This window comes from Pseudopodoces humilis, chromosome 1 (genome assembly GCF_049639895.1).
Source record: "Pseudopodoces humilis isolate 2021_Gansu_Grassland_sample_001 chromosome 1, ASM4963989v1, whole genome shotgun sequence".
In the NCBI taxonomy this organism is placed as follows: Eukaryota; Metazoa; Chordata; class Aves; order Passeriformes; family Paridae; genus Pseudopodoces; species Pseudopodoces humilis.
The window spans coordinates 48,120,819-48,138,491 of NC_142200.1; the positions used below are offsets into that span (position 1 = coordinate 48,120,819).

Genomic DNA, 17,673 nt, shown 5'->3' on the forward strand with positions numbered 1-17,673 from the left:
TACACAGGAAGCTCCACCTGAACATGAGGAAGAACTTTACTGTGCGGGTAACTGTGCACTGGAACAAATTGTCCAGAGAGGCTGTGGAGTCTCCCCCACTGGAGACACTCAAGAACCATCTGGGCACAATTCTTTGCTCTGGGATGACCCTGCTTGAGCAGAGATTTGACCAGTTGACCCACTGTGGTCCCTTCTGTGAAAAACGAGGTTCACATATTTTTTTTTTTTATAGAATTTAAAAGTTTAATAAAAAGACAATCAGGAGATAAAAATAAAGTATACAGACACGGCCGGGTGTCTCTGCATTCAGCCAAGAGAGCACACCTTACTAACAAAGGGTTGTCCCTTAAAAACAGAACCCTACTACATATCCATAAACTCTCATACATATTCAGACATTCTTCCTAGGATTTTTGGTGTTCCTCTGTTTAGTTTTTCCTTGCCCCCTTTCCCAATAGATCAGTCTTCTAGGCGCCACTAGGTTTTATGTCCTTCGATAATGGGTGCCATAAAATTTTCCTTTGGAGGGCTTGGAGAACTGCTTGTCTTCATCTGGACAAGATAATCTTAGGATGCAGTGGGGTCTCTGACTATTTTCTTTTTTAGTCTCTGGGTTATATAAACAAAAAAGTAGTTTGTGTTTTAATATCATGTTATAGGCTAACATATATGTATTACACCACTATTTCTAAGTTTCATCAGTAACAGAAATAAAGGAAACTATATTAATACAACAAAATTTTCTAATCTTATACATATAACATTCATTATAATATTTGCGAGAAGCCAATAATACGATATACATTTATAACACTTCCAACCTGACCGTTTCTGAGATTCTGTGATTATGTGAAACAACAGTGTTGGGATCTGGACTGGCCGCTTCATTTTAAGGCAGAGGAAGCGGGACTTCACACCTCTGGTGTCCCTCCCTGGCCGCTCTCGGGCTGTGGCGGGAACGCGCCCGCCGGTCCCGCTGGCGCCTCGCAGCACGCGCTCCCATGGCCCAGCCCGCCTCTGCGCCTCCTGCGGCGACGACGCCGCTCTCGACCCCGATCCGCTCCTGCCCCACCCGCCGGCGGAAGTGGCGCGAGCCGGAGGGCGACAACTCGTTCCGAGGTCGCGGCGGCGAAGCGGCGCTTTAGCTTCTAGGCCCTCCTCACGCGTCTGCCCGGCGCCGCCCCACACCGCCCCGCATCGCCGGCAGCAGAGTCCCCGCCGCCCCCCCTTCTTTCCCTCCCTCCCACCCTCTTCTTCCGGGCCTCCACGGCGCCTCCTTCCTCGGCTTCCGGGCTGGCTCCGCCTTCTCCTTCCCCGGCCGGGACGTATTTTGCCGGGAGGGGGCGCCGGTGGGCCCGGTAGCAGGAGCCGTCGCTGCCGCCATCGCTGTGGGACGGTTTCTTGTCTCCTCAGCTCCCCAACATGGCAGCGGTGGCGGGAGGCGGCCGCGCACCTCGCAGGCCGGCGCTGCTGACCCCCCGCGGCAACGGCGACCGCACCGTGTTCGTCTTCGACCGGCGCCGGGAGCAGGCGGACCCGAACGAGAAAGTGCTCAGCTACAGCAAGGACAGCTACCGCGCTTTTCGCAGCGCCGTCTGCCAGGTACGCGGCAGGGCGGGCGGCGTCGGACGCGGCGGTGGCGGTGCTCCATGAGTGAGGGTCAGTCCCTGCGGTGGCTGCGGGGAGGGGCGGGGATGTCACAGCCTGCCCGGGGCCCGCCGCCCCCGCCGCCTGCCTCCGAACTTTGTTGCCGGGACAGGTGGGCGGCCATGGAGGAAAGACCGCGGCCGACCCGTCGGCGTCGCCTTTCTCCCGCAGCCCGAGAAGCCGGTGCCGGGCGGCAGCGGGAGCAGCCCCTGGCGGCGGGCGGGAAGGCAGCGGGCGCCCCCGAGCGCCCCCCCGCGGGGAGCGGCGGCGGCGGGCGCGGTGCCTCGCTCCGGAGAGTGTCTGTAGGTGACACGGTGGTTGGTGTTCGGTCACAGCGCCGGCTCTGGGGTCTCAGAGGTCTCTTCTGCCCTAAACGGTTCTGTGGCTCTGTTTGTGCTGTCCAGGGTGTAAGCGCCGTTTCCCGTCCGCAGCCGTGGCTGCCGTTTAAATACCGTGTCTGGCGGCGCCTGTGCCCTGCCGCGTGTCCTTTCGGTTCTTTTTCCTTGTCGTAACGCGAAACGAAACTTACTCCGTCTTCACAGCTCGGGGAGGTGGAGATTGTTTTCCGCGTACGGGCTGTTTCCTGTAGTTGGCTGGCACTGCCAGTAGGCATCGCCCGTTTCTGTCATGGTTTCGTTTTCTGAGCGAGTGATAAATGCCATAAATCTGCTGCAGGCTAGCTGCCTGCATGTTTTACCATGTGAAATGCGCAGGGAAATCACCTCTAAGCGTAAGTGTAATATCAAATCAAGACAAAAAATAAGTGAATTTTTTTTGGTGAATATTTGCTTAACAATGCCTAATAAATAAAGTATAATCAAATTATTTTCAATCAGAGAAAGAATATTAGGAACTTCTGCAAGTTTGTATCACCAAAACATCATTCTAATAAATGATCAATAGAGGTACTTTTGTTAATGATTAAATCAGTCCATCTTGCACTAATTGTATTTTTGTATTTTAAGCCCTATGTTTGTTCAGCAATTTTAGCAATTCTGTATAACCAGAAACTAAAAATAGGTATATTTTAAACATGCTATGTGTATGCAAAGCAAGTTTCTCCTTGATTTTTAAAGATGCTGTTGGAAGTACTGTAATATCTGTGTAAGATGCAGTAATGCTGTTTTTTCCAAAACTATCACTGTATTTCAGACTTTACAGAAATTCTTACTGATGTTTTGGTGGGAAGAAGGATGCAGTTCGCATACCTTTGTGTACTTACGTAAAGCTGTATGGTGTATCAGTTGATTTGGAAAGCTGACTGGCTTGTAGGTTCCTGGTCAAATTCAAGTGTTGGCAACCCAGTCAGATAGTCTTTAGGATTAGTTATCCAGGTGCAATTGTTAGATGTGACCAAATATTTTTTGGTTTTGAAGAGTGGTTTCTAAATTCTTGTTCCTTTAACAAGTGGTGCCATACAAAGTATTTTGATAGGAGAAGCTAGCATGAAGCTAACGTTAAAATTTTGGCTGATAGCTGCACTGAGTATTTGTCATTGTGATTTTAGAGACAGTGGTTTATGATGGTCTTGTGGAAGTTACTGTCTTGACTCAGACTAAGTCTAGTAATGACAGCATACTCTTTGTAGAAGTTCTAGGGTCCCAAGCTTCTTTCTGCTTGCTAAAAGTTGCAAATCTTGAAAAGGTGTCTGAGTTAAAGCATTGTTCTGGACAAATATGCTTGTGACTTCTGTAGAGATCTTGTGTCATGCAGTTTGCCTCTTCTTTTTCTCTGTTTTTCCATCAAAATTGTGATAAAACTTCAAGAAACCTCAAAAACCTCTTTTATCACTGGATCTTGTGATACATAGCAACGTTCTAAGTGTTTCTGTTAAACTCTCAGTTCACTTCTTAATGACTTTTATTGATTACTTTTTGTAAATATTTAGAAGTGTAAATATTAAGAAATATATCTTTTAAGTATGACAGAGGAAAAGGACCTTCAAGTTCTGCAAATGTTATCCTCTGTAATTTGTTCTTTAGATGGAGATGGTGCTGTCAATAAAGGATGGCTGGAAAAGATTTTAGAATGTTAGTGTTTATTGCTAGTTTTTGTCTGTAGATAGTCTCTAAAAACCATTTGACCAGAAGATATGGGCTCCTGTGTATTCCTGTATTACCATAATAGATAAAGTTTTGCTTGAACTCCAAGAAATGCTTAGAAATAATTTCTAGCTTTTTTTTAAAGTTTCAGCTACTTTTCTAGAGACTTTTGGATTCCTCTTTCTGTTGGTATCCAAAGATGTTATATCTAAGTTTGTATTCAGACATTAGGGAAGTTCATTTGGATTATGATTAGAGATGACTGTTATCATACTTGCCCTGCTATCACGAGTGCTTAGTCCTAGGTCCTCACTAAGAGATCCTCAGCAAGTTGTCTTCGTGTCGAGAATTGTCCTAACAGTGGATTGGAAGAGTTTATTTAATTAGCATTCTTATGAGTCATATACAGCTGTTCTCATTTACTTCCGGCAAGGTCTCCACTTGATCTTTTTTTATTTTAGGTTTTGTATTTGCTACTTTTATTAATTAAACCTTAATATTACATGGCTGTATGAATAATTGACAGAGATGATACAAAAAACAGTTCTTGGCTTGAAAATCGGTGATTTGAGAAGGAAATAGTTTCCCTTAAATGCATACTATGACTTCGTCGGTTTGTTGATGTAGGACGTTTTTCTTTATTTGGACTGATAATTCTTCATTAAGTGGAATAGCTAACTGATAAACGCCTGTCTTTCAGATGGTAATTTGGTAAATAGTATGGGATATTCAGTTATTCACATGCAAAATTGCAGAAGTCTAAGGCTTCTCAGTGTTTGAATGTGGCTCTTAGCTACATTTTTTCAGATTCCTGGACAGGTTTTTGCAAGGGAGCTGCTGGATCAATTTGAAATACTGAGAAAGCTATACTGCTTTATGCCATGTTGGGTAGCTAAGTAAATAAATATGAAGGATAGCATTGAAAATGGCATTATCAGATTTCTTTATGTTTAACTGATTCAGTTCATGTTCCCCATTAGAGGTTTGCATTGGCAATACAGTTCTAGTAGTCAGAAAAAATACTTCTTGGCTATGGAAGATGGCTCCATGGATGTTATCTCTCTGTTATCCTTTGGCTGCATCACCAAGCTCTGAGTCCATTTATTCTCATCATTCTCATGCACTGTCTGCTTGGATTGGTTGTGGTAGGAGGATACAGAATTTTAAGGGTACAGAAATTGCATATTGTAGGGAATAACTGTTTGTGTTGGAAAGATACAAATTCCAAGGAGTTAAATATCTTTTCTAGAGATATTGGTAGTTTTGGTTTCACTGTTCTACCTTTATCATGTTGAAAAGTGTTCCATTCCTTCAGTTTTAAATCACCACCAGAAGTTCTTATTTTACGGTAATAGACTGACAGACCAGAGGAAGCAGAAAGGACTCTGTCCTTACAGTATGTTATTTCTCCTTCACTTACCACCTCAAGCCTATTCATGTGACTGCAAACTGTGGTGGTACACACACAAAGTTAAATATTTACTCGTTGAACACCTTTTCCAAGGCAGATAGTAAATCCAGAGGCAAAATCTATGTTGACTTCATGCTGAGTGTCTCAGTAGCCACTGAAGCATAGTTAGCTCAATAGCCAGGTTGGTCTTGCTGTGCGTGTGCAGAATAAGTAGCAGTAAAAGTTTTGAGCTTTTGTGCTGATATGTGAAAGAGAAAAGAAACAGAGGCTTGTTTGAAGGAGTGTAAACTGCTAAGGCCATCTGCTGAGTTTTCTGTGATTTGAGGGGTTGTGTTTTGTTTTGAGGTTTGTGGGGTTTTTAGGTTATAAAGAAAACCTGTGACTGAAGCTAGTACATAAACTGAACCTTGCTTCTTGATTCAGATTTAAAGGTTGAAGATACCGCAGTTCATTCACACTTTCATGTGTCATACCTGTAAAGTGCTCTGCTAAAAGTTTCTTGGGCATGTGACCATGTCTCAAACTCCTTTATTATTATATTAATCTCATGTCATAAACACCTACCAGCAAATTGAGGGCTGATAATAATACTAACTTTATTTATCATGAAGCATAGACAGTGCTCCAGTTTCTAACTGATCCTCCAGTTTATAAAGAAGGCATTTCTCTTGTCTGTACAGGCAGCTCTTCTGCTTCTGTATCATTCCATGGGTTTAAGGACTGATACCCTGCTGTGTGCAAAACAGGCTCAACTCAGGATTTTAGTTTTTCTTTATTTAACTTAGTGCCCATTAACACAAACTTCTGATGATTGAGTGGGGGGAAATAAATCACTTCGAGAAATGCCTTTCCTTTTTCTAAAATTTGCCTTTTCCGAACTCATCTTCTGTCATACACCATTCTTTCCCCATTCCTAGTCTAATAGATCCTTGTTCTTCCAATGCACATCACATAATAAATCCCAATTCTTTTGGATAGGCAAGAGGTGGTGTGAGGTGTCAGGGCATGTCCAGGGCTTTATACTGCTGCTCTTACTGTTTTTATACCTGCTATGATGAATTTGCCATAGGTCACATCTCCATGGGAGTAGGAGGACAGAGAGGGGAAATTCTGTGCCCTGACATGGGTCCTCCATGGAACTCGGCACCTTTGGGACCATACCTTCTCTGGTGTGGAGAATGTCCTTTCAGTTTTTCGATGTCCCTGACAATGTCTCCTGATGCATCTCCTCTCTTGGTTCTCATCTGTCTCTTCTATCTCCTTCCTTATGAGTTTGAGCAGAAGCACCATGTGCCCTTCTAGTGGAAATTTGGGTGAGGAGTGAGTGTTTCCATGGATTTGAGAACTTTCTGGAACTGGCTGTGGCTGTCTCAATCTCAGTTGATTGGCTCTTCTCACACTCGTCACCCCTGCAGCTCTCCAGTGTCAAAGCCCGGCATGCTTCCAAGTGTGGTTTAGCGATTAATTCGGTTTCCAGCCAACAGCTGTGGTTGTTTTCCTAGAACATTAAAAATTTGGTTTGTTGACATTATCTATACTTTTCAGGCTTTAGGTGTCATTTTTCTATTCTCTATACACATAACTGTTCATCTTTTTACCATTTTAACTCTTGAATATGCATGTAGCAGTAATATGTAACCAACAGTTTAGGGATCCTTGCCTTTTCACATGTCTGCCTTTTCTAGCTTGTGGATTTATTTGAAGCTTGTCTCTGTTTTTCCCCCAACATCTTTTCTTTCATATACAAAAGATAGAAGCTTTCCACTTAGTTGTTTGAACACAATAACCTCCAAACATGCTTTCACTGTGAATGTGCAGAGGCATTTCTGAGCACACTGGTTGTACTTTTGGAGATTTTGATGACATGACAAAGCTTCATCATGGTTGTGTGTCTGGATTATCATAGAATAACTCAGATTTATCATATGGATGTGCTTCTGGGTTGTCTCATGAATCTCATGAATCTTGACAAATGGAGTTGTATGCATCTTCAGTAGTTATTTGGAAAAGGGTATGGTGCTGGGCTGAAAAAGACATGGCAGTGAAACCTGAACTTCTTACCAACAAAAGGTATCATGATATCTCTTACATGCACAAATCTTACTGAGAAATTAAACGTTTGACCAAACATTGTCAGAACTGAATGAAAATCACCAGCTGTATAAATAAATTGTCCTAGTAGGTTCACTTTAATTCAGGAATGACCAGCTGCTTCTCATTCTGGACATCACATCCACATACTGGCGCAGCTGTGCAGCCCCATCGCTGCTACCTGGCATAGTGGGAAGAGACAGGGACTAGGATAACCAAGAATGTAGGACAGAGGGAAGGAGGAAGTAAAAGTAAGGCTTATGTAGAAGTGAAGCATTCAAACTGAGTAATCCCCAAAGTTTACAGAGGATATAGCCTGTTAAACCATGGCATGGACAAGAAAGAACAGTTACCGGCAGTTCAGACTGCCACACTTGATCTGTGTACTTACCTAGTAGCTTGTGAAGTGGAAAGGACCTGCTGCCAGTGAACACAGAAGTGCTGGTTTCACACAGGAAATTAAAGCATAGTATGCCAGGCTGTTTGGGTTGGTTTAGTTGAGGCTCACCTGTGTGGTATGGGGGAGAGGACCAGAAGGATGAGGCTGTCCCTGCTCCCTTAGCAGGCTGCTGTCTTGTACTTGCACTAGCTGATTCTAACTTCTTACTGTCTTAAAGTAAATACTGCACTCTTCATAAGGGTTTGAGAGCAGAAGAGCCTTTGGCAGATTGAGAAAATAGGGAAGCTGTAATTATAGCTGGAGGGAAGGATGCTTATCTGTGCTTTCAAATGTAAAACTCTGCAGTTACTCTGTATTAACCACTGACCTCAAATGGCACAGTAGGATGTTAGCTTTCTAAAGTCCATGTATTTTAATGCTTACTTTTCTTGTTCTGAGCAATTTTGTAGTTTTTTTCCTGCACAGATTTGCTATGTGGAAATTTGTGTAATGTGAGGGGTAAAATTGATCTGAATGTAGAAGTTAAAAATGTATCACTCCAGGTTCTTAAGTCTGAATGTCAGTCTCTGTGTCATCTGCGTTTTTTCAGCTGCACCCAGTGCTATGAGAAATGCAACAATTTTTCTAATTTTGCTGATGGATAATAACTGTAACTTTAATGTGGTCACAGGGAGAAAGTAATTGAAATATGGAAAATAGGCTCCTAATGAAACCATTAGTAGTGTTTAAAAATATTTTCATGAATCTGAGTAATAAGGATGAAAAGAGGGATGTGGGAAATCATGAGGACAAGCTGCTGCAGAGAATGCTAGAGCTTCCTGCAGGGAGGAATCTGGCTAGAAGTGCATAAAACACCTGTCTGAATTGTTATGCAAGACTGAGTGTGTTGATGGAGTTTGATGAGACCAGAGTTGGCTTTTACTGGAGTTTCAAAGACCTGGAAAGGCAGGAGAAGATACAGATATTTATTTTATTATTTTGAGAAAGAAATTAGTGTTGGACATCAGGGTGCAAAAATGAGGGTAAAAGTAGAAGCATTGAAATGCATGTAGAAAACAGGATTTATTCTGTCTAAAGCTACAGTAAACACATTCAAAAGAAGGCATCAAAGTGGCAAAGATTGCTTAGATTCAGAAGAATAAACTTCAGTGTTTTAACAGTAAAGATTCTTTCTGAAAGAAATCTTTACTATTTTTTTAGATGTATGATATAATTGAAAAGCAAAAACTTTAATATCCAATGTTAAGAAATATTAGGTTGGTTTGGTGTCTCAAGAGTGTAGTTTAATATGGGACACCCTCTAGATCATAGCTATTGCTGTTGTGGTTTCACGGTCAGAAGTAGAGCTGTTCAGTCTTGTTCCTCTGTCCTCAAGGGGATTATCAGTAAGGCAGTTCTTCCTCCTTAAAATTCCTATTGCTCATTAGAGCATATTTTTATTTTATGCAGGTAAAAAATCAAACCACCCTAGGATGGACAGATTGGGCTAAATTGAGAAAACAAGTTGATCCTAAATTCAGCTGTGTTCTGAGAGATTATGTGATTACTCATCAGTAATGAGTCTTGTCTTGTGACAAAGTAAATAGACTGCATTTTTTTTGTTTTAATGTTTCTGAATAGTTTTTGGACTACTTAGTTATCGTAACTGAATAATCTTCAATTTTTGTAGGCATTTGGCATACCCTCTGATGAAACCTTTGTTATCACCACAACAAATAGGAAGGAAATTACAGAAGATAACTTCAGTGAGTATCTTAGATGACAAAATAATTACAGCTATTTCTTATACTGATCGTAAAGGTCACATGATAATTGTTTTTGCTCTATGACATGCAATTATTAACTGAAAGTACAAATCCTGTAATAGTTTGCCAAAAACGGTTAAAAAAATTACTTTCACAAACACATTTTTGATGAGTTAGTATGATGACAGTTATACTAAGTATCTTTCATCACAAATTCTGTAAATTACAAGAAAAAATTATATGTACATAGCTGTCACCTGAGAAAACTTGCATCATTATGCTTGGGAATGTGAAAAAATATTAATTGAAATGTTGTTCTTAAATGGTGAACAGGCAACGCTTAGGAAAATACAGAGATTACCTGTGGCTAAACCCGTCCTTGTTTTGAGAGCAGAAGTTCCCTGATGCAGTGTTCTTCAATGTACTTTGTATTTCATCTTCACTGCAGGTGCGCTTGTTCATGAGGGAGTTACTTTGTATCTGCTACAGTCAGTTGATCAAATGTTGCTTTTGGCAACCAAGGAACGAATCGACTTTCTGCCCCACTATGATACACTTGTCAAAAGTGGTATGTACGAGTACTACGCCAGCGAGGGCCAAAATCCTTTGCGTAAGTACATGCAAAAGTAATCTTGTGTAAATGATGTTTATATGAATATAATGTGGTTATGAGCAATTCAACTTATAATTATAGGTGCTAAAAAAAATGGTCTTAACTGTAAAAGAAAAATTAACTACGTTTTTCATACAAATTTTTCTTTTAAAAAATTTTAAAAGTAGCCACCTAAGAATTCAGATTTATAGAGGTACATTCTCAAATACTAGTTCAAGAAGTTTGGGTATTTTAGAACTCAAATAACTTCAGCCTGAATAATCTTGTGCATGTCATTCAGACAGGTCAGCATTTGTCTTATCAGGTTTTTGTCTCCTGTACTAAACTGTGGACTTTGTGTTTATGTTTCGTGAACAGTTTTTGTGTGGGTTACTATAGAATTTTGTATGCCCTCCCAACTGGGGTGCTACAGGGCTTAACTTGCCAACAAGAGCAAGTATTTCTTTTAAAAGATGCTGCTTTAATTAGTTTTTATCTAAGTGGTCTATGAAATAAGTAACTAGCATTTTGTCATGTTTTACTTAATAAATTGCTTTCTGTTTATGGCTTCTTTGAAAATTCTGTCTGTGGCTGTGATTACCTTCTAAGTACTATGTACTCTTAGGTAAAGCAGGTTCAAAATTGCACAGAAAAAAAATGCCAAAAAAAAATCAAGACTCAAGCATGATATCATTCCCGTTGTTTTAAAACAATATCAAAAATGTCTATAAATAGCAGCTGTATTTTTAAAGACCAGGCTTTCCGCTTTCCTCTTTGTGCGCATCATTTGTTCTATGCCCCAGCAAAGGTACTTTTTTGGTTTTGGTTTGGTGGTACTATGCTCAAAGTGCAGTAGTAGTTGAGTCAGTGGTACATCTATCCCTGTGCACAGGAATTGCTGTGTAAAGCCACACAGAGTGTTCTGTGGAGATTTGTGCTTTGTTCTTGCCAGCAGACATTAGTGGTCTGGTTCCTCTTCAGCACAGAGAAACTGACTGGAAAGGCCAAGCTGGGCCAGGTCTGTAGTGACCACACCCTGTTGTAATTCGATTGAATAGACATAGTGTTAAGTATTCTAAGGGCTCTAAACTGTAGGAAAGGACCTTTCAGTTGTTTAAGGGTGTGGTGGATCAGACACCGTGAGCCACCCTTGGGAATAAAGGAGTAGAAGAGTGCTTGCAATTATTTAAATGACTTTTTAGAGCACAAGAACTATTGATTTCTATGTGGAAGAAATCAGGCATGGAAAACAGAAGACTAGCATGGCTAAGTAAAGATCTTCTGGTCAAACTAAATCACAAGAGGAAATTGCATATATGGTGGAAGCAGGGGCATGAATACTGAGAATAATATAGGGATATTCCATGGGAATGTACAGATGAGATCAGGAACACTGAAAGCACAGCTGGAGCAAATTTGGCAAGGGATGTGAGGATGAATAATAAGGGTTTCTACAGATACATTAGAAAAGGATGACAAAAGAAGTTGCACTCTAAATAAATGAAATGCAAGGTGAGGGGGTCTAGTGGCAGCTGATAGAGAAGGCTGAAGTACTAAACAAATTTTTGCCTAAGTTTTCACTGGCAGCGAATTGCAGTTTTGAGCCTGTGTAAGTGTAATGCAGCTGTTGCTTCCTATATACAACATCTCTAAGGGCAATGCTTAACCAATTTCGAGTGTTAATGAAGGACCATTGTTCTTTGATATGGGTTATATGGATCACATAACTAATGCTCAACTACTGTTTACAATGAAGAAAGCTGCAAAAAAATACATTGTTTTTATACTTCGATAACAGCTTGAGGGAAAACGCCAAATGCTTCAGTGTTGCTGTGTTACTCTAATTATCAAGGGTTTTCTTTCACATATCTGAAGTGTGTGGCCAGTGTAACTTGCACTGAAGCGTTCTGAAGAACTGCAAATGGTATGAAATAAGGTTTCCGTTTTAGAGAGGCTGAATGGAAATGTCTGTTCACTAAGGCTGGCCAGCCAGATTGAATTAATCTGAACTTGATATGATTTTCAGATTAAATGCAATTTTCTAGGAAACTTAGATAGTTTTACGTTAATAAGGCTTTAATAAGGGTTCCAAACATTAATAGTTAGAAACAACACATTTGTGCAAACAGTTTACTTGACTATTTCTGCTGTGTATTGCTATGGATCTGAGAGAACTTTGCTTGTATTTATCATTCACTGAAATCCTTCAACCATTTCTACAGTTTTATTTGTTTTTATAAACAATTAACATTGTAGTTTTAAATGTTTCATAAAATTTCAAAGTTTCTTCAGTTAATTCATTCTTCCCTCAATATTTTAACAAGTCAAAGTCTGTTTTTTACGTACTTTGGACTCTCCTATGAATCACAAAACTTAATTCCTAGTCGTGAAAGGGACAAATCTGCCTTTTGGTGAGGAAGCAGTTAATTTATCGTTGTTCTTTCCAATAATTGTGTTCTTACCATTAAGAAATGTGAGACATTCAGGGATGAAACAAATCAAATAAACAAATAAAATACATGTACAAAAGCTATTTTATTTTTTAAACAACGTGTTATGTGATTTTGATTGTTCTGACAGGGCTTAGGTCTTGTCTGTGTTTAGGTAATGGGTTATCCTAAGTGCTTGAAAGAAACTGCTATAAGTGGGTGTCTGTTTTTCTTCAATTTCTTTAGCGTTTGCCCTTGCTGAATTGATTGACAATTCTCTGTCAGCTACATCTCAAAATACTGGTATTCGGAGTATACAGATAAAATTGGTAAGACAGAAAAACTTTAATTTTTTCAGACATAGTTTGCATTATCCTTTTTCTTTTCCTGTTGCTCCCTGTTAATTTGTGCTATTTGTTTGTCTTTCCCCAAACAGTTGTTTGATGATTCCCAAGGAAAACCAGCTGTTGCTGTGATTGATAATGGAAGTGGAATGACTTCTAAGCAGCTTAACAACTGGGCTGTATATAGATTGTCAAAGTTTACAAGACAAGGTGACTTTGAAAGGTTAGCAAGTTATAAGTATTTCCACAACAATTAGTAAGCTCTGCAAAGGTCCACAAAATATGCTTTTAAGACATAGCTTTATACCAACACTTAGCTAAACCCTGTCATTTTATGATTACATAAATAAACCCATACTTATTTCTAAGTAGGAAATAGAGAAACTTCATAACATGAAACTGCTCTTCTGTTATTGTGACACACTGAGTACTTTTTTTGTTCTTGGGACCTTTTCTAAGCTGTCTTTTGCTTGCCTGCATAGAGTTAGGGGCATGCTGCGTCCTACAGAGGATTTTTGTACTGTGTTCATCTGTTACCTGAAAACCTTTCAGTAGTGCATTAAATGATGTATTCAATATATATTAAGCTACTGGAATAACAGATAAACAGATATACAGTTTTAATTCAAGTTTTCTTTTATTTAATCTTAATCCTGTATAATGTATTACAAATTATACCTGAAGATGTCTAGTTTTTGATGCAGGCTACGTAAAATAAATGCTTCATATTTAAAGAAGAAAGTGGATGGTGGGTTTTGCTACTTACATGAATTAACTTCATAGGTTTGAATCTGTTCTCAAGAGATGTTCCACCTGCACAACTAGGATTAATCCTGGTGTATAAAATTCACAGGATTAGTTGCATACAGTTTTGAGCTTCAGTCACATTTTAAATGTGATTTAAGCCTAGGATTGTAAATGTGAAGATGAGGATTACAGCCTCAGTCATACCTAATTTGTCATATGAGCAGATAGTGTAAAAAGTAATGGGGCTGTAGGAAGTGATAATATGACTGGGGGAAGTTTTTTTGCATTGAAAGCATCTCCAAATAGAAAGTCAATGTTTAAACAAAGTCCAGTTTAAACATCTGGAGATAAGTGCATAAAAAGTGATTCTGGGTCATTTGTAAAAAAATCTTTTTGAATCTGCTGTAGGTGAGTTTAGTAACAGAAATGCATAGTATTCCTAAAATGCAGGTATCAGCTGTGGTTTACTACCACTTAATGGGAGTGTAGGTGTAAATTATAGCAGGATACCATCTGCGCCTTATTTTCATTTGGGACTGCTGTGATTTAAAAATAAATGTTTGTCCTAAAGTAGATGAGACTGTTCAAGGTGACTTAAAAGACATGGAATTTCACTACTGATAGTATATGTCACCTCTCCAAGTCTGCATTTAGTAGTTGGTTGGCATTATTTCCTGCTTTGACTTAGTTTTATGAAAAGGATGCTGTCAGAAAGATCAGGCTTCCTTTGTAAGCCATTTTCATTTGAATAAGATGCGGTTTGCAAGAAGGGACAGAAATGTTTTATGACTTAGGAAAATACTTATTCTGTCATCCTTTTAAAAAGAGTACATCAAGAATTTCAGGCACATATATTTTAATGTTACAGTTTTAAAAGGTATAAAGTGAAGGATTTTTAAAGAAAATGCCAGGAGGAAGAACTTAACATAAGCTTTAGAGCAGAAGTATCTTTGGGTTTTTTTAATTACTTCTATCTTGAAAAAAATTATTAAAGACACTTCTATTCTCAGTGATCATTCAGGATACGTACGCCCTTTGCCAGTGCCTCGTAGTTTAAATAGTGATATCTCATATTTTGGAGTTGGAGGCAAGCAAGCAGTGTTCTTCGTGGGACAATCTGCCAGAGTAAGTCAGTGTCAGACTTTAATTTTATTTTAGAACATTTTGGACACAATCAGATTACTAGCTTTTAATTACAGCATTAAAGCATTTTATGATGTTAATTTTAAGTCTTATTTTGATTTTAAATGCTGTTTCTTTAATTAAATCAGATGATAAGCAAACCTGCAACATCTCAGGATGTTCATGAACTTGTCCTTTCTAAAGAGGATTTTGAAAAGAAGGAGAAAAACAAAGAAGCAATATATACTGGATTCATTCAAAACAGAAAGGTAAATAGCCTTAAGACTCTTGCATTTGTAATTGAAAGCCTTTCCCAGGTTAATATGATTTAACTGTGTAATATTCTTGTAATACTTACCTAGAGATATATTCATCTTTTGAATCATTTGCACCCTGGAGTGTAAAAGGGAGTAACCAAGAACTAGAAGACACTGTATCATAATGCCTTATTTTTATGCCATATTTTTTCTTCTTTTCAGTTAAGGTTAAATAACAGAAATGCCTTACAGTTTTACATATCAGGTTAAGAAAAATATTTTAAAATACTTTTCTAAGCATAGCAAATTTTTTTGTTGCATATGAAACAAAAATGAATTTTCTTTGAAGCAGTAAGGAATAAATTAGGGAACCAAATTGTCCTTGTTTAGAAATATGTAAGACTAATCTGCGTGTGGGAGAAAGGTCCAGCCAGACCAATGAAACCCATTGGTTTTACAAATATTCATTAATTTTGTAAAATAAATGAACTGTTTAGCTGAAAACTGAACTCAACAGTCCTGATGCTTTTCATGAAGAAAAATAGTCTAAGTAAAAAAAGCTGTAAGATAAGGAAGAAGAATGAAAAGAACTGTTCTTTGGACATTTTCGGGCAAGGAGGGAAAGGCAAAGATGTAGCTATACAGATGGGAAGAAAAATGGGTGGTGTGTATGACAAGGTAGTCAGATTTTGAGACCGTATCTGGTGGGTTATATAAGTGTTCTTGGTTTTTTGTATAGATGAGAAAGGAACAAGGAGGTAAATAAGGTTTTTATCATGTCAATCTTGGGTCAGTGAGTTGCAACAAAAAATGAATTGCCAGAGTTTTGTTTTTGTTCTCTGTACAATATTGTTAAGAAGGTAGACTCATAAAAATAGAAACTGAAAATAAAAGCAGAGAAAACCTGCTTTATTGTAAAGGGTACAAATGCTTTCCCTCCGTTTGATGTTAAAGAGAAAGGGTGGATGATATAAAGTAGAAGACAAACTAGCAGGCATAAGCTGGAGGAAGTAGCTGAAAGAGATGCATAGATACTACTAAAGAGTTCAAGAAGGTGGTGCAATCAACTGTTTGAAAAACTGTGGTAACAGTACAAAATTAAAGTTAAACTGACACAGTTAAAAATGCAAGTAAGTTGTATTAGAGTTAAAAGATAACTTATAACTATCCAAGAGGGAAGAAATGATGTGAAAAACTCAAGGAATAGAAGTGAAGTGTGAAGATAATAGAGAAATAACTTTCTAGGATATTTTTACAAATCATTGAAATACCTAGGCCAGTTCATTATATTGGTGTGAAATAAAATGTGTGAATTCATCTTGTTAATGACTTGAAAATGTCTGCACTGCACATATATCAGCAAGAGAATACTGTGGCAGAAGTAGAAGTCGTAAATGGATTACTAGTATGAGAAGAATAATTGCGCCTTTAAGCCATTCCAATGGTGAAGTTACTTTTGCCAAGAAATCAAAATGTAATTAATGTGGAACAAAAGAGAGTCTAGAGCAAGGCCATAACACTGGAGAGAAGTGGCATTAGTGGTATGTGCTGTTATCTTTCCTTGATGGATAGTAGGCACCTGTCTCCACTGCAGTCGCATCTCAGGACTGTTTAATATTTCAAAGAAATAAATAGTAATTTTGTAGATGAGATGATGCTAGGAATGTAGGGGAAGGTGCCATGGTAGTTTGTCATCTGTAGTGGGAAAGCAACCAGAGAATGTGGGAGTGAAATTTTGGAGGTTCTTTCACTCTGTAAATTTCTTCCACGCTGTACAGTCATCAGTGCACAGCTTCTGGGTTTGTCAGATCACTACTTGATATTTCATCTGAAATTGAGAATTCACCTTTTTTTCTTTTACAGCAAAAGTGTATTTCTTCTGCTTGAGTTTCTGTTACAGAAAGCAGCCTATCTCTTTAAAAGCCAATAACTTTTTTTGGCTTTGTTTTCTTAAAGAGGAAAATGTCTTGCACACTTAATGCTTCCACTTGATGGATGAGAATATGGATATCACATAGTGCTACATTAGGCTTGATTAAATGCATTTCTAGACTGCATACTTCAAGTGCTGTGATGAAAGTGAGTTGAAAATGAACTGGATCAGTGATGTCACATTCTCAGCTTGTTGACTTTAATTTGGAAACTTTTATTTTAAGCTTTAATCCTTTGTGATACTTAGCATCATGTGTTCTGTATTACTTTTCTGTTGTGTCTTTTAATCCCTTTCAAGTTGATGGGAATTCAGAAATTCAGTTTACATCCCTGCTCTTATTATTTTACTCTTTTTGTAGCCATCTGATTCTACTCACATCACAAGTGATGATGAAAGATTTCTTCATAATCTAATATTAGAAGAAAGGGATAAAGAGAGTTTCACAGCAGTTGTCATTACAGGTGTACAACCAGATCACATGCAGTACTTGAAAAACTACTTTCATCTTTGGACAAGGCAGCTGGCGTAAGTTGGTGATTTAAAATATTTGATTTAAAAGCGGGCTACTAACAAAGATAATTATGAACCGTTTCCTTTTTGTACTTTGACATTTTCCTTCTTCCTCTTAAGGCTGTTGATACTACAATTAGTCTTCCTATTCTAACCAATTTTACAGGAACTAACACAACTGAATGCTCCCCCCACAACCAAAGATGTGACTTGATGATTATACATAGTTATCCACTGTAATTTTTAGTACCCTACTCAACTTAATGATGTATTACTAATGTAGTAAGTTGTTCATCTAATTACTAATAACTTAATTATTAGCTGTGCTCCTAGCCTTGGTATATAGCTTTGTATTTATAGTTATAGGGGATCTTTTGGTTGGTTGACTTTTTTAAACAACCAT

At 38.7% G+C, this 17,673-nt stretch overlaps 1 protein-coding gene across 2 annotated transcripts in view; it reads left to right on the forward strand.

Moving 5' to 3' along the window:
• The first annotated feature begins 265 nt into the window (after positions 1-265).
• The window catches only part of SMCHD1 (structural maintenance of chromosomes flexible hinge domain containing 1), a 66,019-nt gene continuing 48,611 nt past the window's right edge, over positions 266-17,673 (forward strand). The window contains exons 1-8 of one of the 2 annotated variants that reach the window (XM_005517233.3): positions 266-1,602; positions 9,261-9,336; positions 9,785-9,946; positions 12,604-12,686; positions 12,794-12,924; positions 14,459-14,573; positions 14,720-14,839; positions 17,119-17,285. In XM_005517233.3, the coding sequence (XP_005517290.2) occupies positions 1,423-1,602; positions 9,261-9,336; positions 9,785-9,946; positions 12,604-12,686; positions 12,794-12,924; positions 14,459-14,573; positions 14,720-14,839; positions 17,119-17,285 (1,034 nt within the window). In that variant the 5' untranslated portion in view covers positions 266-1,422. Of the gene's footprint in view, positions 1,603-9,260; positions 9,337-9,784; positions 9,947-12,603; positions 12,687-12,793; positions 12,925-14,458; positions 14,574-14,719; positions 14,840-17,118; positions 17,286-17,673 lie in introns of those variants that run through there. The other variant, XM_014257383.2, reaches the window with a different exon arrangement.